The 17,442-nt window shown below is 33.0% G+C and overlaps 2 protein-coding genes across 5 annotated transcripts; both read right to left on the reverse strand.

Moving 5' to 3' along the window:
* Positions 1 to 3,842: 3,842 nt before the first annotated feature.
* On the reverse strand, positions 3,843 to 7,215 carry LOC105167705 (uncharacterized). 4 transcript variants are annotated; one of them, XM_011087513.3, is made up of 6 exons: positions 6,982 to 7,215; positions 5,411 to 5,692; positions 5,148 to 5,254; positions 4,908 to 5,040; positions 4,587 to 4,781; positions 3,843 to 4,339 (listed from the first exon to the last, which is right to left on the reverse strand). In XM_011087513.3, the coding sequence occupies exons 2-6, from the start codon at positions 5,681 to 5,683 to the stop codon at positions 4,055 to 4,057; spliced, it is 993 nt and encodes a 330-aa protein (XP_011085815.1). In that variant the 5' UTR covers positions 5,684 to 5,692; positions 6,982 to 7,215; the 3' UTR covers positions 3,843 to 4,054. The 4 variants fall into 4 exon arrangements, with proteins under 4 accessions (XP_011085815.1, XP_011085817.1, XP_011085820.1 ...); XM_011087515.3 differs by lacking the exon at positions 6,982 to 7,215 and adding an exon at positions 6,900 to 6,919; XM_011087518.3 differs by lacking the exon at positions 6,982 to 7,215 and adding an exon at positions 6,678 to 6,834.
* Positions 7,216 to 10,354: 3,139 nt separating this feature from the next.
* On the reverse strand, positions 10,355 to 13,438 carry LOC105167706 (homeobox-leucine zipper protein HAT5). The gene is made up of 4 exons (XM_011087522.3): positions 12,856 to 13,438; positions 12,587 to 12,720; positions 12,246 to 12,485; positions 10,355 to 10,868 (listed from the first exon to the last, which is right to left on the reverse strand). The coding sequence occupies exons 1-4, from the start codon at positions 12,935 to 12,937 to the stop codon at positions 10,521 to 10,523; spliced, it is 804 nt and encodes a 267-aa protein (XP_011085824.2). The 5' UTR covers positions 12,938 to 13,438; the 3' UTR covers positions 10,355 to 10,520.
* Between the last annotated feature and the right edge of the window lie 4,004 nt (positions 13,439 to 17,442).

Below are 17,442 nucleotides of genomic sequence, written 5' to 3' on the forward strand. Positions count from 1 at the left end.
TTAAATGCATCTTCTTAGGATATGCTCATAATAAAAAAGGTTATAAAGTATATGACGTTAATAAGAAAACCATTATCATTTCTAGAGATGTAGTCTTTAAAGAGAATGTTTTTCCTTATGCTAATAAACATACAGATCATATTAACTCCTTTATACCTCAAACCAACACTGAACCTATTACCAGCATCATAGATGATCAAGACACTTCTTCAGAACCTGAACTAGATACTGCAGAAGACAATGTTCCAGACAACAATGGTCAAGAACAAGAACAAATTACAGAGAATATAAGCCTGAGGAGATCAGGAAGACAGATTGTTAGGCCTACTAAACTACAAGATTATGTATGCTCCTACAGTAAAGAAAATAGTGATATACTCACTGTTAAGCTTCATAATAACATGAACACATGCATGTGTGTTGTAGTTAATTTACCTCAAGAACCTAAAAACTATAATGAAGCTGTAAAGAAAAGGGAATGGGTGGAGGCAATGAAAACTGAAATAAAGGCCTTAGAAGATAATGATACCTGGGAAATTACTGAATTACCTAAAGGAAAGAAAGTCATAGGAAGTAAATGGATTTACAAACTGAAATTAAAATCTGATGGTAGTGTGGATAGATGTAAGGCTAGGCTTGTAGCTAAAGGATATAATCAAATTGAAGGCATTTGACTATATTGATAGCTTTTCTCCAGTTGCTAAAGCTGTTACATTAGAACTTTTCTTGCTGTTGTCTGCAAACAACACTCGTTTTTACATTAACTGGACATTAACAATGCCTTTTTACATGGCTTATAGAAGAAGAAATACACATGAAACCTCCAGAAGGATACAGTGGTGCCAAAGGGACATGTTTGTAAACTAAAAAGATCCTTATATGGCTTAAAACAAGCATCTAGACAATGGAATTTAGAATTCACAAAACAACTGGAAAAGATTGGTTTTATTCAATCTAAGGCAGATCATTGTTTATTCACTATTCACACAGACACTAGTTTCTTTTGCCTTCTTGTGTATGTAGATGACGTACTCCTTGCAGGTCCTTGTGAACAAACCATTGCTGAATTTAAGGCAAAATTGCATAATCTGTTTACTATAAAGAATCTGGGAAAAGCCAATTTTTCCTTGGTTTAGAAATTGGCAGGTCAAGTGAAGGAATGATCATCACTCAAAGCAAATATGTGAGGGAGATTCTAGCTGATGCAGGACTTGCACAAAGCAAAGCTACTAACACTCCTTTTCCAGCTAGATTAAAACTAAGAGCAGCAGCAGGACAACAACTAGACAATCCTGAGTCTTACAGAAGACTGTTGGGTAGACTGCTATATCTAGGCTTCACTAGGCCTGATATTTGCCATGTTACCCAACAACTAAGTCAGTATATGAAATTTTCATGTAAACATCACTAGGATATTGCACTGCATTTGGTGAGATACCTGAAGGGAACATTGCACAGAGGCCTGCATTTCAACTCAGAAAACAATTTTACTTTGGAAGCCTTCTATGATGCAGACTGGGCTACTTGCAAAGAAACAAGAAAATCTCTAACTGGATATTGCATATTCCTAGGTTGAAGCTTAATATCATGGAAAAGCCATTGTTTCAAGGTCTACAGCTGAGGCAGAATATAGAAGCATGGAATCAACCACTTGTGAACTTGTGTGGATTCACAACCTTCTCAAGGATTTAAGAATTGATGTTCCAACACCTATCCCATTTTATTGTGATAATCAAGCTGCATTGTACATAACAGCAAATCCATTTTTTTACGAAAGAACTAAACACATTGAGATTGACTGCCACTTAGTACATGACAAGTATAAAGAAGGCTTCATTGCACCTAGGTACATTGCCTCCAAAGAACAGCCAGCTGATATTATTTCCCTACAATCCTATCTTCTTTCTTCAAGATTTACATCAAGATATTATTTCTTTCTTCCATGTTTTCGCTGTAAGCTCTTTTACACATACCGAGTTAAATCCATTCTACGTATACCGTGCATCAAGCGTATGAATAATTATATCAAATACTTATTATTTTTTAAAAAATAAATATATAATAATTATATAAATTTTAAAAGATAAATTACATTTTGTCATTTGAACTATGTTTATTTTTATTCATTTAAACTTTTTTGTCTTGTATCAACTTATCATCTCAACTTCGTAAAATTTATATTTTTTCATATATGATCGTTTTTTGGTGAATTATTCTGCAGGAAAAACACATTGCTCTTAAATATCACATGTGCATGCATGTGAAGTTTTCCGCCAGAAGAATCGACCAGAAAACGGTCATATATAGCAAAGTGTAAGTTTTTCAAAATTGATATGGTAAATTAACACACACAAAAAAAAAAAAATTAAATAGCAAAGTGTAAATATAAGCATAATTCAATTCACAAAATGTAATTTACCCTATTTTAAATATGGAAAATGCAATATTTACCGAATCGACAATTTACCAGTCATTTGATAATCTATACTATAAATATATTGAAGAAGGTGGCCCTTTTGGTATCTAAATTATTTAGTCTGTTATTTTTTTAAAAGAATTAAATTAATTGATTATATATAATTTTTTCAATCATTATGATGTTCCATAACTATCTTTTGATAGGTTTTTTTTCTCATGCATTTTTATCTTATATATATATATATTTAAATAATTTTTAACTTTATAAAAAATAAGTAAGTAATATAATTTACAAAAAGATATATTTCAAATATTTCTTAAAAAATTATATAGATACATAATATATGCCACAGTTACTAATAAATTGTTGTTATTATTAGTCGTCCTGCACAATAGAAGTAGTGCATTAACATGAACCAATACCTGGGGTCTGACATTTCTTGTATTTTTGTATATTTCGAAAGCTTACATGTGATGTGAGAACGTGAGCAGAAATTCTTGCATATCCAGAATATTTTAAATTACAATATTCTCGTACACTGCAACTGCATGCATTATCTGCAGAATCCATCCAGCCAATGCTGTCCCACTTCATGCCAACATGGAGTTGGATCTTCTTCCTTTTGAGTTCCTTGGAATTTGAATCACGCGAATGAGGCCGCATAATTCCTTCATACATCTACACCATATTATTACCAAATTTTCGTTCCAATACAGCAGAATGTATTGTTATTTAAATTTATTTGAATTACTTTTAAATTCGAAAATTTGTAATATGATTTTTAGTTTTACAAATAATTTTTAATTAAATCAAATATGAATCGAGCTCGAATAATTTAATATTTATAAGTACATTTTATTCTTATTGCAATAATCAAATCGAGCCGGAATAGAGCTCCAAAACTTATCAAATAATTTTATTTTTCCAGATCTACTTTATTAAGTTTAATAAATGGAATTCAAACAATTTTTTATGGACTTTTGGTTTCGAGTCTCATCTATGTTTCTGGTCTGATATATAGTTGCTAGTTTGGAACACTTTAGTGCATAGTTTAATATTGAATTATTGATATATTTGATTATTCTTTAAGATTTTGATGTATTGAAATACTATAGTCAATTTATGGAGCAACTAGTTTAGATTTATTTTAAAATCTTGGAATCAAGGGTGTACTACTAGAAAATGTTCAATTAAGACAATTATTGAAACATTCAACCTTATAAGTAATAATATTTTTTAATGCATCAATGAATTAGATGATCATTTCAACAATGGGATAGGATAATGGTTTGATCAGTATAAACCCGACCCAAATTTAACTTGGGCCACCTTCATAAATGACACTAAGCTAAATGCCCAAATTTCAGTATTGGATCTGGATGGTCCATTAACTTGAACAGGAAAGACGGATGCCAGAAACAGATAGCAGTAAATGGTCTGTGTTATCCAATCCAATACACCGTATGAATGAATATATAAGCTCAATAGTCAATACCTGCTGCTTCAACTGCCTCTCAAACAGTCATTGTATATATACAAGTATAAACTCTTGAAACAGACCAAGATAGGAGGGAATTGAGGGAAAACAAACAAAAAAATATATAAATTGCCTGTGTGTGAAGACTGAAGATCATGTTATGAGTCCAAAACAAGTCCCTCCCGAGCAATGTTGGTCACACGAAGGACGGCTTGGGCGCTTAATGGGGAAAGCTTTGATTGGCAGAAATGCTCCCAAGATGCTATAAAAGGTTCCTCGGATAAACCAGTTGGTTCCGGGACATGAGATTTTTCGTATACAGATTGCAACTCCAACAACAGCGTACGAGCTGCATCCCTGGACTCAGGAAGCTGGTCGCTAAGCTGGGATGCACCTATTTGGATCAGTTTGTCTATACCAAATGCTTCGATTCCATCAACTCCCTGCAAGGATGCACTCGTGACGACAATTGAATATATCTTAGTGAACAAAGAAACAATAGCAAATTGAAGAAATTAATGGGAAGCTTGGTATAGCACTAGTTAAATGAGGTTAATCTTAAATTGGAAAATGCAAAGCCCTGAAGACATGTTAAACAGCACACATGACTTCTACGTTCCAAGCAGAGAGAAAAGCCCAAGAAAAGAGACACAGAAGGAGGACAGGGCACAATGCATCTATGGTTCTTACCAGCCGGGGCACACTTCGAGAAATGCACATAGAAGCCTTAGCTCGAATTCGTGGATTCCTGTTCTTGATATAAGGTTGCAACTTTGGCAACAATAGCAGAGGAGAAACTGAACTCGTCAGGGCTATTAATGCAATTTCGGCTGCCTCGCATACAAATTTCTTGTCTTGTGAAGATTTCAGAAGAAGTTGTACAAGCTGAACAAGGAATACAAAAATGTAGTTGGAACATAGAAAATGAAAATTAAATCTCGAGACAGAGAACTGCATAAAAGAGCAAGTTGAGATTATAAGCATCAATGAGTTTTGAATAGAACATATTACCAGTGGATCCAGTGAATCAATGATGTCATCATTATATGCTCTGAATATATCAGCAGAAGCCATAATTGCAGTTTTACAAACAGCACTTCTTGGATTCTTTAGGGATTTCACAACTAAGGAGATCATGTCGGTCCTGGTCAATAGAATAGGAGTCATAAGATAAGAAATTCACCAAATGCAGCTAAAACAAATATTGGAGCACTGTTTCATTAACAAAACCAAATTAAATCAGATACTTACAACATGCTAACAATGTCTTCCCTGTGAAATATTGACAATCTGCGTAAATTGTTGAGAGCATCACAAACTGAAACCCAGTCTTTGGAGCCGAGCTCTGATAATAGTGTCTAGAAACCAGAGTGCAAAAGATGTTAAGTAGTCTGCCACACTAATTTTTCAAGGATGCCATCGTGACACAGACAATTCAGAAACTCACATTAGACCAAATATCAGCAGTAAATGTTGGTAAAACATATTTGATTATAGAAAGAAAGCATTCCTACCTTCAGACAAGTTTCTAAGTCCTCGACATCCTTCAAATTCTCAGACTCAATGTACTCTACTTCTGAATTTGCCAACATAGCTCCAGAACTTTCTGTTCCATTTGTCGTAAGGGGAGTTTCTACCAGTGAGGTCATTCCTTTCTTGCGCCCTTCATCAGCTTTTGCACCAATGCTTTCAAACCGAGGTTTTATAAGGTTTCCATTATTAGAACTTCCATTCGTCCTCTCAGACTCAGGTATTTTACTGACGTCTCTGAGAGCTAAGTCGGACATTATTGGAACCTGAGGCAAGAATGACGAAAACATATTTATAAGTTGTTGAATTTCAGGAAACATAATCAGTTAAAATTATTTGCTGATAAGTTAATATGTGAGCAAGCTAGAATAGAGATGAATCTGATTAGAGTTTTTAGCAAAGAGATTCCTATAGAAATCAATATATCTTCATATGGCACTCTGAGAATTAACTTATGCTGGTCAGCATTCGGGAGGCGACAAATCAAAAGTGCTTACCAAGAAAACTGCAAACCATTAAGGGCAGAAAAAAGGAATATGAATGAATATATGCTAATTGCTCAGTCAATATGCAGTCCAGATCCAAATCAATCGATGCATTAACCTACATGATGCTTTCTATGTATAAGATTGTACAGCAATGTGACCCACGTTTAGAACAAGCTCCACTCCCACAGAATTGATGAGGAAAATAACTTTCCTTCTTTCAGGTACTTTATGGCAATAATCTTTTCCAAACTCACTTGAACATCAAAAGGTTCCACGTTCACAGTGGTGCTGAAAAACACAATATGATAACAGTTCATGGCCTCGAAAATGGTTGGGACACCCCAGGGCGCAATAATTAAACAAGTCCGCAACAAACTTCTAGGAGCTCAACTCCATATTGAGCTCCTCAATTTCTTGATCATTCAATCAGAACAATCTCATGCCCATGAATATTGATTTAGTAAGCAACAACAGTGTCTGTTGCAACTTTTTGTGACAACAACTTCAAGTGGCAGGTTAAACAGCACATGCATCAAGTCATCCATCACTCTGTGATCATTCTGATCCAGATGTAAAAGTTGAAAAATCTCTCCATTAGAGACCAGCATTAAACCCTAATTCTCACCCAATTTTCTGCTAAACCCACCCAATTTAATGGACTTATTCAGTTTCATGCCACAACAGATCAATAAACACTTGTAGATCACTAACTTGAACTGAAAAAAAAAGCCCCCCAAAAAGAGAAAAGCAAAACCAAACTAACCAGTCATTAACGGAAAATCCTGATACCAGCAAAAACCCATTCCTAAGTAGCATAAGCGATCCAGCAGTCAAGACCAAACAAAGAAGTCAAAATCAAGTACAATCTCAAGAATACAACAAAAGCAACAGTTAAAACGAACAAACGCATGAGCACAATCCAAGCACAATTGCATGAAGATCTCAACTCATTCACCATCACTAACTTCAAACCTCCAATTACAACCTATTCCTGAGCAGATTCAAAGCTCGAAGCACGAACATTCTCACTTAATATTTCAAATGCCGGGACAGAATAGATAAATTACCTCTGAGAAACGGAATCCAAATATGGCCGACCAACAATAACAGGAAAACGGTGAAAATATCTATTACACACCTTGTGAACGTAGAAATGCGTCAACAAGAGTGAGATTCTGTGTATATATTAAAAATTTTTGAAAAGAGAAAAGGGTGAAGCGGTAGAATAGGAGAAATGTATATATATATTTTTGGCAACCGGCGAAAGGGCGGGCGGTAAAAAAGAGGTCTTGTTTTCGCTGCCCAAAGCTTGGCCGGCTCCCTCCAGTAAATACTAACACGTGACCGCCGGGCAGATAGCTGAATACCCATATTGCCCCTAGAAAGTCAAATCTGCCACTGCTGTTATTCTCACCATTTGGCTGTAAACGCTGAAAGCAGTTTATTGTTAAAAGTTGGATGAGAAAAATATTCATAATGTTTGGATTCGTTTTTTGAGTGTTTTGTTGTGTTTGTGGAAATAGAGAGAGAAAAACAAAGATAAATAAGTGTGTATTAGAGATAGTATGTATGTTTGGATTTTGTTTTTGGAGATAATTTAAAATAAGTATTATATATTTAATGTTGTGTTTTGGGAGACGAAAATTACTATTCATTGTCAAATCATGTCTTTGGAGATAATTTAAAATAAGTATTATATGTTTAATGTTGTATTTTGGGAGACAAAAATTACTATTCATTGTCAAATCATGCCTTTTTTATATATATTTATGTATATATGTGTGTGTATATATATGTATATTTTTATGCTAAAACAATTAAAAACACCTAAATAAGGTGTTTTTGAATTATGGCAAACATTGGGTATGTTTTGACTTGTCTCGAAAATAAGTTGGAAATGAAAACAAACATAGTGATTGTTATTCTGAAAAATATTATATTAACGTCCCTCAAGGGTGCAGTTATAATTTTATAAAAGATATAAAACGTTTGTGTAATTTAATGTAACACCACGTAATGTAAATATAAATTACCCAAATTTCATTTTGGAGCTGGACAGTTGCTATTATTCAATATATCATATAGTATAAATTAATTAAATATAAAATAACAATTACAAATCAATTACAGTTGGAACAATGTTGTCGATGAAGAACAAATGTAGCAGCTGCCATCTAGCAATACAATATTTTAGAAAATAAAAATAAAAATAAAAAAGGGTATATTAGTTTGGATTTTTGTGCATGAATTATGTGATAGAAAAAGAGGTTGATGTGGAGCTGTATGTAAAGTTGTGGTGTCGGATGAATCATGGAAATGGGACACATGATTTTTGTTGCACCCCACATTACCCACTTCATAAAATATAAAGTGGTCACATTTGCACCACATGGGCTCTCAACACCTATTGTTTAATTATATTTATATATTTATTTTAAATTTTTTCACTAAGTATTCCAAATTTATTGGGTTCGACGTTAATTGAAATTCATGGCTACTGCTGGCTCAAAATTTTTTTACACATAATGAGATTTGAATACGTAACTTTTCATTCGATATATAGATCGACTCTTATATAAACATGATGGGATCTTACATTGTGCGCCAACCCTTCCACTTGCACCACATGGGTTGACGCACGGCGATCTGATTTGTGGGTGTGCGTGTGTGTTTATTTTTTAAAAGATAAAAATTCTCATGAGGTGTTCCATATTTATTGAATTTGAGGTTAATCTCCAAGTGCAGTTTATGGTTGTTGTTCGCTCTATTTTATTTTATTGTATATGATGGGATTGAATACGTGACTTCCCACTAATTATATAGATTGACTCGTAGATATCAATGCAATGGCGCCAACCCCTTGACTTGCCACCGGCTACTGCCAGCACTGATCTTAAAACCAATACCCATAACGTTATGTTTGGATCCAAATCCCGTATCTTACAACCAAAACTAGAACAGTATTTGAAAAAGAAAAAGAAAAAAAAAATTTCGACATTAATTTGAACTCAAGCAAAGATTAAATATCACCGTTCTAGAATCAAAAGTGAAAATTTCGTAATATAATTTATTTGATGAGAATGATTAATTATTTTATAGAAAAAAATAATGATAAATTTATTTTAAGCAATGTGGGAGAAAGGGGTGCAGTTGGTATTTTTGGTAAATTAACGTTAAAGTTTTGAGTATTGAAAGAGTGGGTGAGATGGAAAATGAGATAAAAGTATATATTGGTCGTCCACTCCATGAAAAGGGCTTTCTCTGATTTAACTTTTTTTGGTGATGGTGAGAGATTAATTAATTGGCAGGTCAATTTTCAAGGTGTGGGACTGGGGTCCATGTTTGTTGATGTTACTTGTTTGCAGTTGTGTGATTCGTTGTGGGTCCCACTGCATCGGAACCGTCATTCTCATGTTTTCTATCTTGATGTTGTGATGCTTTACGATCCACCATCCGATATATCTATTTAATTAAATTCTTGTATTTTTTTTAACAATAAAATTAGTCGTTCATATATAATAAATAATTTTTTTACTTTAAAATATATTATAAACAAAATTTATATAAACTAATATATCATACAGAAAAGTAAAAATAAAAATCAAATTAAGAGTATTATCGATACAATAAAAAAATTGGTACAGTAGCATCACAAATTGTTGTTTGCAAGTAAAAAGTTTTTTTTTTTTTTTATATTACTAGCCGTTATTGCACGTTATCCCTACGAACATATAATAAATAATTTTGTATTCTTTAAAATATATTATAAAATAAAAGTAAATATACAAACTAATATATCACATTTAAAAAAAATAAATACAAATAAATTAATTTAGCGATATGATCGACACAAAAAATTGATATACATTGTTGTTTTACAAACTACCGTTTGTGATCAAAATTTTTCATATTAGTATAAATAGATAGTACTGATATATAGATTAAAAGAAAAAATTGAGTAGGAGTGGTTGATAATATATAAGGACACTTTTTGTAATTTTAAAAATTGGTATCGCTGTGTATGTAACTGCTATTTGTGAGTGAAATTATAATTTTCTTTTTTATATAGTGTAGATAAAAAAAAATTACTTTTTCAACGTATAATTACTTTTAAAACATTAATAATAGTTGCAATATTAAATAATGAATTTTCTAAATTGAATGACATCGCGCAAGAGAGAGAGGGATATCTATCTATATATTTACTAAGTGTAGGCGTATGAAAATAAGTAATTTAGGTTGACAATATGTCTTCGTTAATACACACTCAAATATAATTATTTTTTTACATAAAATAACGATATGTTTCGTCACTTAATTATATTAATAATTAAAATAGTACTATATAGTAGTTTTGATAAGTTATTTCATTCAATAATTTTGTTAAATTAAATAAAATATTTGGATTATATACACACATAGAGAGGTAGCAAGAGAGTCTTTGAATGTCATGAATTTGATGACAATTTTTCACTTTATTATTTTAGATAAAAATAGGAAAAACCTGAATTTACATTCAGGAAGTGATGCATGCGCATGCATGGTTGCGTTGTAGGTACATGACTTGGCATTATTTTTAGACATTTTTAATAATATTAATCTAAAATCAAGGCCACATAAACCAACCAACCGGCTCTTGCGGCTCCGGGGCAGCGAACACGTCGGAGAAGTAGCTACCCCCCTCCTCACTGCCCTCATCTTCCTCCGACTTCACGCCCTCTACTGACGCCATGCAACCCTGCTGATACTCCAAGTAGGAGTCCCCACTGTCGAGAAGCTGGCCGCGGCCCTCCTCGTCCACGACGGCGCTGCCGTTGCTGCCCGTGCTGAGGCGGTCCTCCACCTTCATAATGAGCTGGAGGTATGGCGCCGGAGTTGGATTCGGGTTCTGGATATCAAACCCTTCTTCTTGGGTCGATTCTTTTGGTTGTAATTTCTCCGTCAAGAAAAGCAGCTGTATTGATTATTGGAATGCCATAAATGAATCAGGTGCGTTGCGCAGTGAACTCGGCACTAGCGATGCGCAACTATAAAGTGAAAATACGAGATACTCATACTACTTTTTTAATTTAAGTTAATGAATAAATTAGACATATAATTACATAATTAATCTTTTTTAAAATTATACTCTCTCTTTAATTTTCTGGCGAAGGATTTGGGTATAAAGCAATCAAAATTCATTATTATTTATTTCCTAGGTTGGGTTTTAGCTTTAGGAAAGATGCAATATTCATTTTTAAAGTTTGTAAATTTTGAAAATATAAGTACTTATCAACTGAAAATAATATTTTTATTTAGCCCTTTCTGCTTTTTTAGCGACTTAAAATAATTTAAATTAAGTTAATTTAAATAAAAAAATTATAAATATTTTATTAAATATTAATTTATTTTTTAAAAAATACTGTAATTTTTATTTTCAACTACTCATAATTTTTATTATTATTTAATTTATAATTTTCTCTACGATTTATTCATGCTCCCAAAATAGAAACTATTGCCAACAGGCCAGCACCCTTCAATCCAAGTATGGAATTGGGCTAAATTTGGATTTTATGACAGAGAAGGAATCCTATTGGTAGGGCTCGGCCCAAGAGGCCCATTTCACGCTCATTATGGGTAGGTGCTTCTGAGACTACATCAAAATTCAGATGATCCAATAACTCAACTTTCCTGTTAAAATTATGACTTGAGAACTAATCCATAAATATATGCTAATAGGGAAATTCTAACCTAAATTAGCCCTGAATAAATTATACAAATAACTGTAGAAAAACTTTATCCGAATTGACTTTGATCAAATTCGGATAAATTATATAACAAGTACAAGACATTTGTCGTGTGATTGGTATACAGTTCAAAGAAATAATCAATCACATGACAAGTATATTGCACTTGTTTAGTGATTGATTTGGTTTGACTAAACTTGATTTGAATAAGAACTTTTAATAAGTATAATATATTTATTGAGTAATTTGTATATAATTCGATAAAAGAGATCAATCATATTATAAATATATCACACTTATCCTATAATTGATTTATTCCGGTCAAATATGTATTGGTGGGGATTTTGTATGCTAATGTTGTATTGCTATGCATTTATCATCACATATTTCTTAATTTATTAGTATGTATACGGACCATACGGGATGTGGGTGTAGAGTACTATTGGTGAAAGGCATCTATGACGTCACTACCATTATAAAATGAAAATTCAGAGTAAGCAAGAAAGGGAGATGATCAAACATACACAAATTTTAACTTCAAATTGCTAAAAGAAAGAATTAAAAAATAACGATCAATCTTCAGAGTTGAATAAACTTGTTATTACCTCAGCTTTGAGCTTGTTGTTTTCCTTGATTATGGAGTCGTAGTTGGAGACGAGGGAGTCGTAGGAGGATTTCAGATGATCGTAATCCCTCTCCAACTGCTTCGTCTTCCACCGCGCTCGGCGGTTCTGGAACCAAATCGCCACCTGCCTCGGCTGCAACCCCAGCTTCTTCGCCAGTTCGGTCTTGCGCTCTGGCTCCAGCTTGTTCTCCTCCTCGAAGCTCTTCTCCAGCAGGTTCACCTATATCACGCCAAACCACTAATTAATTATCAGAAAAAAAGACCTCGATCGATTTCCTTCTCACAAAGGAGTTTCAAATAGGGGTCGGGAAGTGAACGGACCTGGTCAGGAGTGAGGCGACGTTTCTTCTCCGGCAACTGTTCGTCGTAATATTCTTCATCATACAAATCCTCCGCCGTGCCGAAGAAAGGTCGCCTCTTCGAGCTTTCCCCCATGTTCATCACTCTACTTCCACCTAATACATTTATATTAAAAAAGTTAGAAACTATCATACACAAGGACGGAGCCGATCATGCTGTGAACTATCATTCATGTCAATAAATACACAATTGATCGGCATTAGGGCAAAAAGTTAATATAGCATTTGTACCTCGAAAAATCGAGTCTCCGTTTCCGAGAAACAACAGGTTGCCGTTGCTCGAGGAATCAAAGAAAATACGCCCCGAATCCATTATTTTTCTCCGATCTCCTGCGCCGACCGATCCAACGAACCCTCACTCAACCACAATTTTTTCACAAGCGCGATTATGTATATACAATTCTCTCCGGAACACTGGTGCAGAGTTTGAAATGCTATGTAGTATGATGGATGCTAATTGGAGTTAATTACTGGCTTTCTTTTGACTATCAAAACTGTATTAGAAAAGCATGAGCTTATGGCGGAAGAAACTGGTGCTCCAGATCAACCTCGCCGGAGTTTCCAACCGGCAGACAGAAAATCCCATCATGCGGAGCACGGCCTTTCCCAGCTCCGGCACCGCCTGCTGTGGAAAAATCAATAATAGGCCGGCAGAGGATTTGCACTTAACTCGAACCAGAGGCTTAGAATTATTAGCCTCTGACGCGGAGGAGCTCAGGTAGCGGAAGAGGGCCGCCGGCGAGGACTGTTTGCTAAATTCACAGTGTTATCTGTGAAATGTCACTTCTGCAAGTGTTGTTTGCAACTAAAGTTCATCGAGGAGGGGCCGGGGGCTTTTATAGCGGTTTGTGTGGCGGAAATTTACAATATTAAGTTTTTGGTCCTATACTTTGGATAAAAATTGATTTTGGTTTTTAAACACAGTTTTGGTCTTTAGTTTTTACAAATTATTACAATTTTGATCTAACCCCTATTGTACAATAGATAACATTCCACGCATATGGTGAGATTTGAATTTCGCCAACTGAACTAGGTCTTATTGACGTGATGTTGTTGAATATTGTAATTGTATTAGATTATCTATATTTAACAGTTAGATAAAAATCATAATAATTTATAAAAATTAGGAATCAAAATAGTGTCTGGAAAAGTATAAGGACTATAATCAAATATGATTCAAAATAGAAGGACCAAAAGTGTAATTAATCCGAGAAAGTGGAGTTTAGAATATTATGCGGTGGGTGGTGTGACTGGGTAACATGGAGTGGTTTCAGTGGAGAACGACTAACTTGCGCCGGGGTTATGTGGAGTGGATCAGAAGCGTTGGATCCAGCGGGAACTGCGGATTGCGCCAGATGAAGAGAGAGGAATTCTCTGTGGTCGGGGAGTTGTCGGGTGCAGCTGCCACGAAGCAGTTATAACTGTTAATTACGCTTTAAGAAGAGAAATTTGTTTTTTCTTTTTCTTTTATGTTTTTTAGTAATTACCAAATGAAGATAAATCAAAATTTACGTACAATTAATTTAAAATATTAAAAAAACTATATTATATTTTCAAATTATATATTTTAATTAATCAAACACAAAATATGAAAAAAATAGAGTTTGTGAGTAGTTATTTAGAGAAAAATAAAAGAAGAAAAAGCAAAATAGTTGAGAGAGAGAAAAATAGAGGTTAACTTATTAATAAAATGGTAAATATTAAATTATTTTTTCGAACACTCTAACTTTAATTTTTTTTTCAATTTTCACTTTTATTTTCAAATACTCCAACTTTTGCTACTATTTAACTTATATAATTCCTTTTATAATTTATTTTCACGACAAAAGTAGAAATTATTATAACACCCGTCGTTAAAATTTAAGTAGAAATTATTTCACGACAAAAGTAGAAATCTTATTAGTTTATATATAAAATATATATTTATATAGGCAACGACAATCATATCGTTACATATGGATGGCGACGACAGCCGTCGTCCAGTGTTTGGGCAACAAAGAGTCATCGCTCAGAAAAGGATAAGTGTCGCTCTTCTCAGATCTGTGGGCAATGGTGACATCATGTCGCCCGGAACATATTGGGCAATGACAGTCGCTGCCGTCTAGATACGATGGCAACAATTATTATTGTCGGTATCTATATATATATATATCATATTTATATATAATACTTTAAATAAATATTTTTTTACTAATTTTATATAATATAAAAATATAAATTCCAATTTTTTAAAATAGACATTTGATCTTAAAGAATTTATGATCAGATGGTTGTCATTATTCATCATTAATTTATTCTATATTGTTTAAATTTGTACTAGATCCTTGATTCTTAAAATTTAAAATTTAACAGCTATAAACAGTTGAACCCATCCAACATCGAAATTCATCGAAAACAAATCAAATGGTTATAAGAAGCGAAGGTATAACGGTCCAAGCACCAAAAATGAACGATTTTAGCATAATTTAACGAACAAGAATGAACATGCAATATTTTAAAAAATACGAGGAAGTATTTAACCAATTTTGTTATGAGAGGGTTTTTGGTTTTGGTTTTTCACAAAAAATAAAGGGAGGATTTTTGCAATATAGCCCTTTATTTAGGGTGGAAGATGTAGGGCAGAGGGAAGAGGGAAGAGGCATTGGCATGTGTAGGCAGGTGGACATGCACATGAAAGCATATTCTACTTCCTCTCTAATTCAAGAAATTCAAAATATAATGCTTCAAAAGAAAACAATTATATACTTGTTTCTTTCCATGTGTTGGCCAGTTGTTTGCATATGTAGTGTAGTGTAGGGATCTATAATAATATATTTTGGGATAATTATATTTATGTCCCGTAATATATAATCTGTTTACATGAATTATTTTTACTTTTTTATATAATTACACATATATTCATAAAAAATATCAATATTATTTATTTAAATTATTCCTATTTTTTTTTTAAAAAAAAGTACACATACAACTCCAAAAAATATCAATATCATATACAAACTATTCTTATTCTTTTACTATTAAGAATTAATTCTGTAATTATGTAAAGTGTAGAGGTACTTTTTGTAAATAGATTATAGATAAGGGGATAAATGTAATTATTTATAATATTTTTGTTTATCTTTTAAATTGTTTAAAGTTCAAGAATAGGTAAAAGATGTTTCCCAACCTAAGAAGGAAATGATCTTGTGATCACTTGACGTTTCATCTCATCTCATTTCAGTTAGTATGTGATTGCTTTTGAGATAAAAATATAATGATAAAAGAACTGTAATAATTACAGTAAACGTGATATGTTTTTTTTATTGAAAATAGTAAAAAATATTTAAAAATATATATTCCCCCCTCCCCCCACCAATCAAATATTGGCTACTCGGACAAGATGAGACGAGAAATATTCTCAAAGCAAACACCCAAAATATTCAATATCTTTAATGTGCCCTTTTATGTGCAATAAGAATATATGGTTAATTGTTTAATATATTTAGCACACCCACTATGTATAAATTTCCTTTTTAATTATATTTTTGTTTAATTTTTCTGAACATTAATATTTAATATATGTGAGACGACTAAGCAAAGCAAGAATCTCTCCCTTTTAGAAAAGATTTATTACACTAAAGAAATTATAATGTAAAGATTAAAGCATCATTTATGATTGATGATGTAAATGTAATGGAATCAAGGGGACAGCCCACTCTGCCCCTTCCCCCTCCAACCCATTACACTTTTTTTCTATGTTTATCTCTGCATCATGTCAGAACAGTTTGAGTTGTACAATTTTACTCAAGGTTCTTGATTAAAACAAATATTTAAAATTTAAGTTAAGAGAAAGAGTGTGGCAATTGTTGAGTATTGGTTGGGTTTGTCGACCTATAATCTAATATATATTCATATTCGGGATAAAATTTGAAAATTTTACGACTTAATATTGAGATAAAAATACATTTTGATAAATTATCGTTATCTTTTAAATTCATGCTGGAATACAAGGATTTCTTTAGAGTAGACGCTATTTGAGATAGAATTTGTAGTTCTCCAAATGAATGTTGGGATAAGGACTCCTCTTAGGGATATGGTTGAGCACACCTTATAAATGGAGTAGATTATTATGATGAAACAACAAATAAATGAGTTGATCACAATACAAAGACTCTCCTCCAAAATACGCTCTATACTTCCATCGATGTCCTTTCTTGGAGCATCAGAACATTAGGAAAGACTCCATAGATTTGAAGTGTGTAAATAAGTGGATTGTTGTGGTGGTAGTCTACTAAGACGATCAAGGCGTGTTTGTGGTTTGCACGACAATTGAAGTGAGGTTCAACATGATGATCTCAAAGACGACAGGTGTCTGTACGAGTGATCCTTGAAGTAACGAGAAAGACATGTTTATCATGCCATCAAGACTAGGGGCAATTATGAGTTAGATTCGAGTACATGAATTGACATATGCTCTTCCACTACTACAATTTAATCTGATCCACAATTATGTACAAATGTGTTCGATATTTGTTGCTCATAAACAATTTGTATATGCAAGATTAATTATTTACAATTATTTTCAACAGCAATATATTCGATTCTTTGGGGATGGAGATGAATAATATGCATTTATTCAATTGGGAGTGAAATTTGAATTGATAAGAATATATTCATAATATACCATATATGCACTTTTCTCATCATCAATATTAATCTTGAAAGTTGAAACTATCACTCAGTTACAGAGTGCAAGTGATAATATGTTGAACGAATAACAAACTCATCTTCAAACTTCAAGTACTAGATAACAAAGATTAAAAATTCCATGCAAATGAA

The sequence above is a fragment of the Sesamum indicum genome, linkage group LG8 (assembly GCF_026168435.1).
Source record: "Sesamum indicum cultivar Baizhima isolate 11 linkage group LG8, ASM2616843v1, whole genome shotgun sequence".
NCBI lineage: Eukaryota > Viridiplantae > Streptophyta > Magnoliopsida > Lamiales > Pedaliaceae > Sesamum > Sesamum indicum.

Excerpts from the sequence above, each read along its gene's own strand:
- LOC105167705 (XM_011087513.3), bottom strand. The coding sequence starts at position 5,683 with ATGTCCGACTTAGCTCTCAGAGACGTCAGTAAAATACCTGAGTCTGAG. Across the intron at positions 5,255-5,410 it reads ACTTAGAAACTTGTCTGAAG|ACACTATTATCAGAGCTCGG; the intron begins GTAGGAATGCTT and ends TCTGGTTTCTAG. Across the intron at positions 4,340-4,586 it reads CTCGAAGTGTGCCCCGGCTG|GGAGTTGATGGAATCGAAGC; the intron begins GTAAGAACCATA and ends GCATCCTTGCAG.
- LOC105167706 (XM_011087522.3), bottom strand. The coding sequence starts at position 12,937 with ATGGATTCGGGGCGTATTTTCTTTGATTCCTCGAGCAACGGCAACCTG. Across the intron at positions 12,721-12,855 it reads CGGAGACTCGATTTTTCGAG|GTGGAAGTAGAGTGATGAAC; the intron begins GTACAAATGCTA and ends TAAATGTATTAG. Across the intron at positions 12,486-12,586 it reads GTCGCCTCACTCCTGACCAG|GTGAACCTGCTGGAGAAGAG; the intron begins GTCCGTTCACTT and ends GGCGTGATATAG.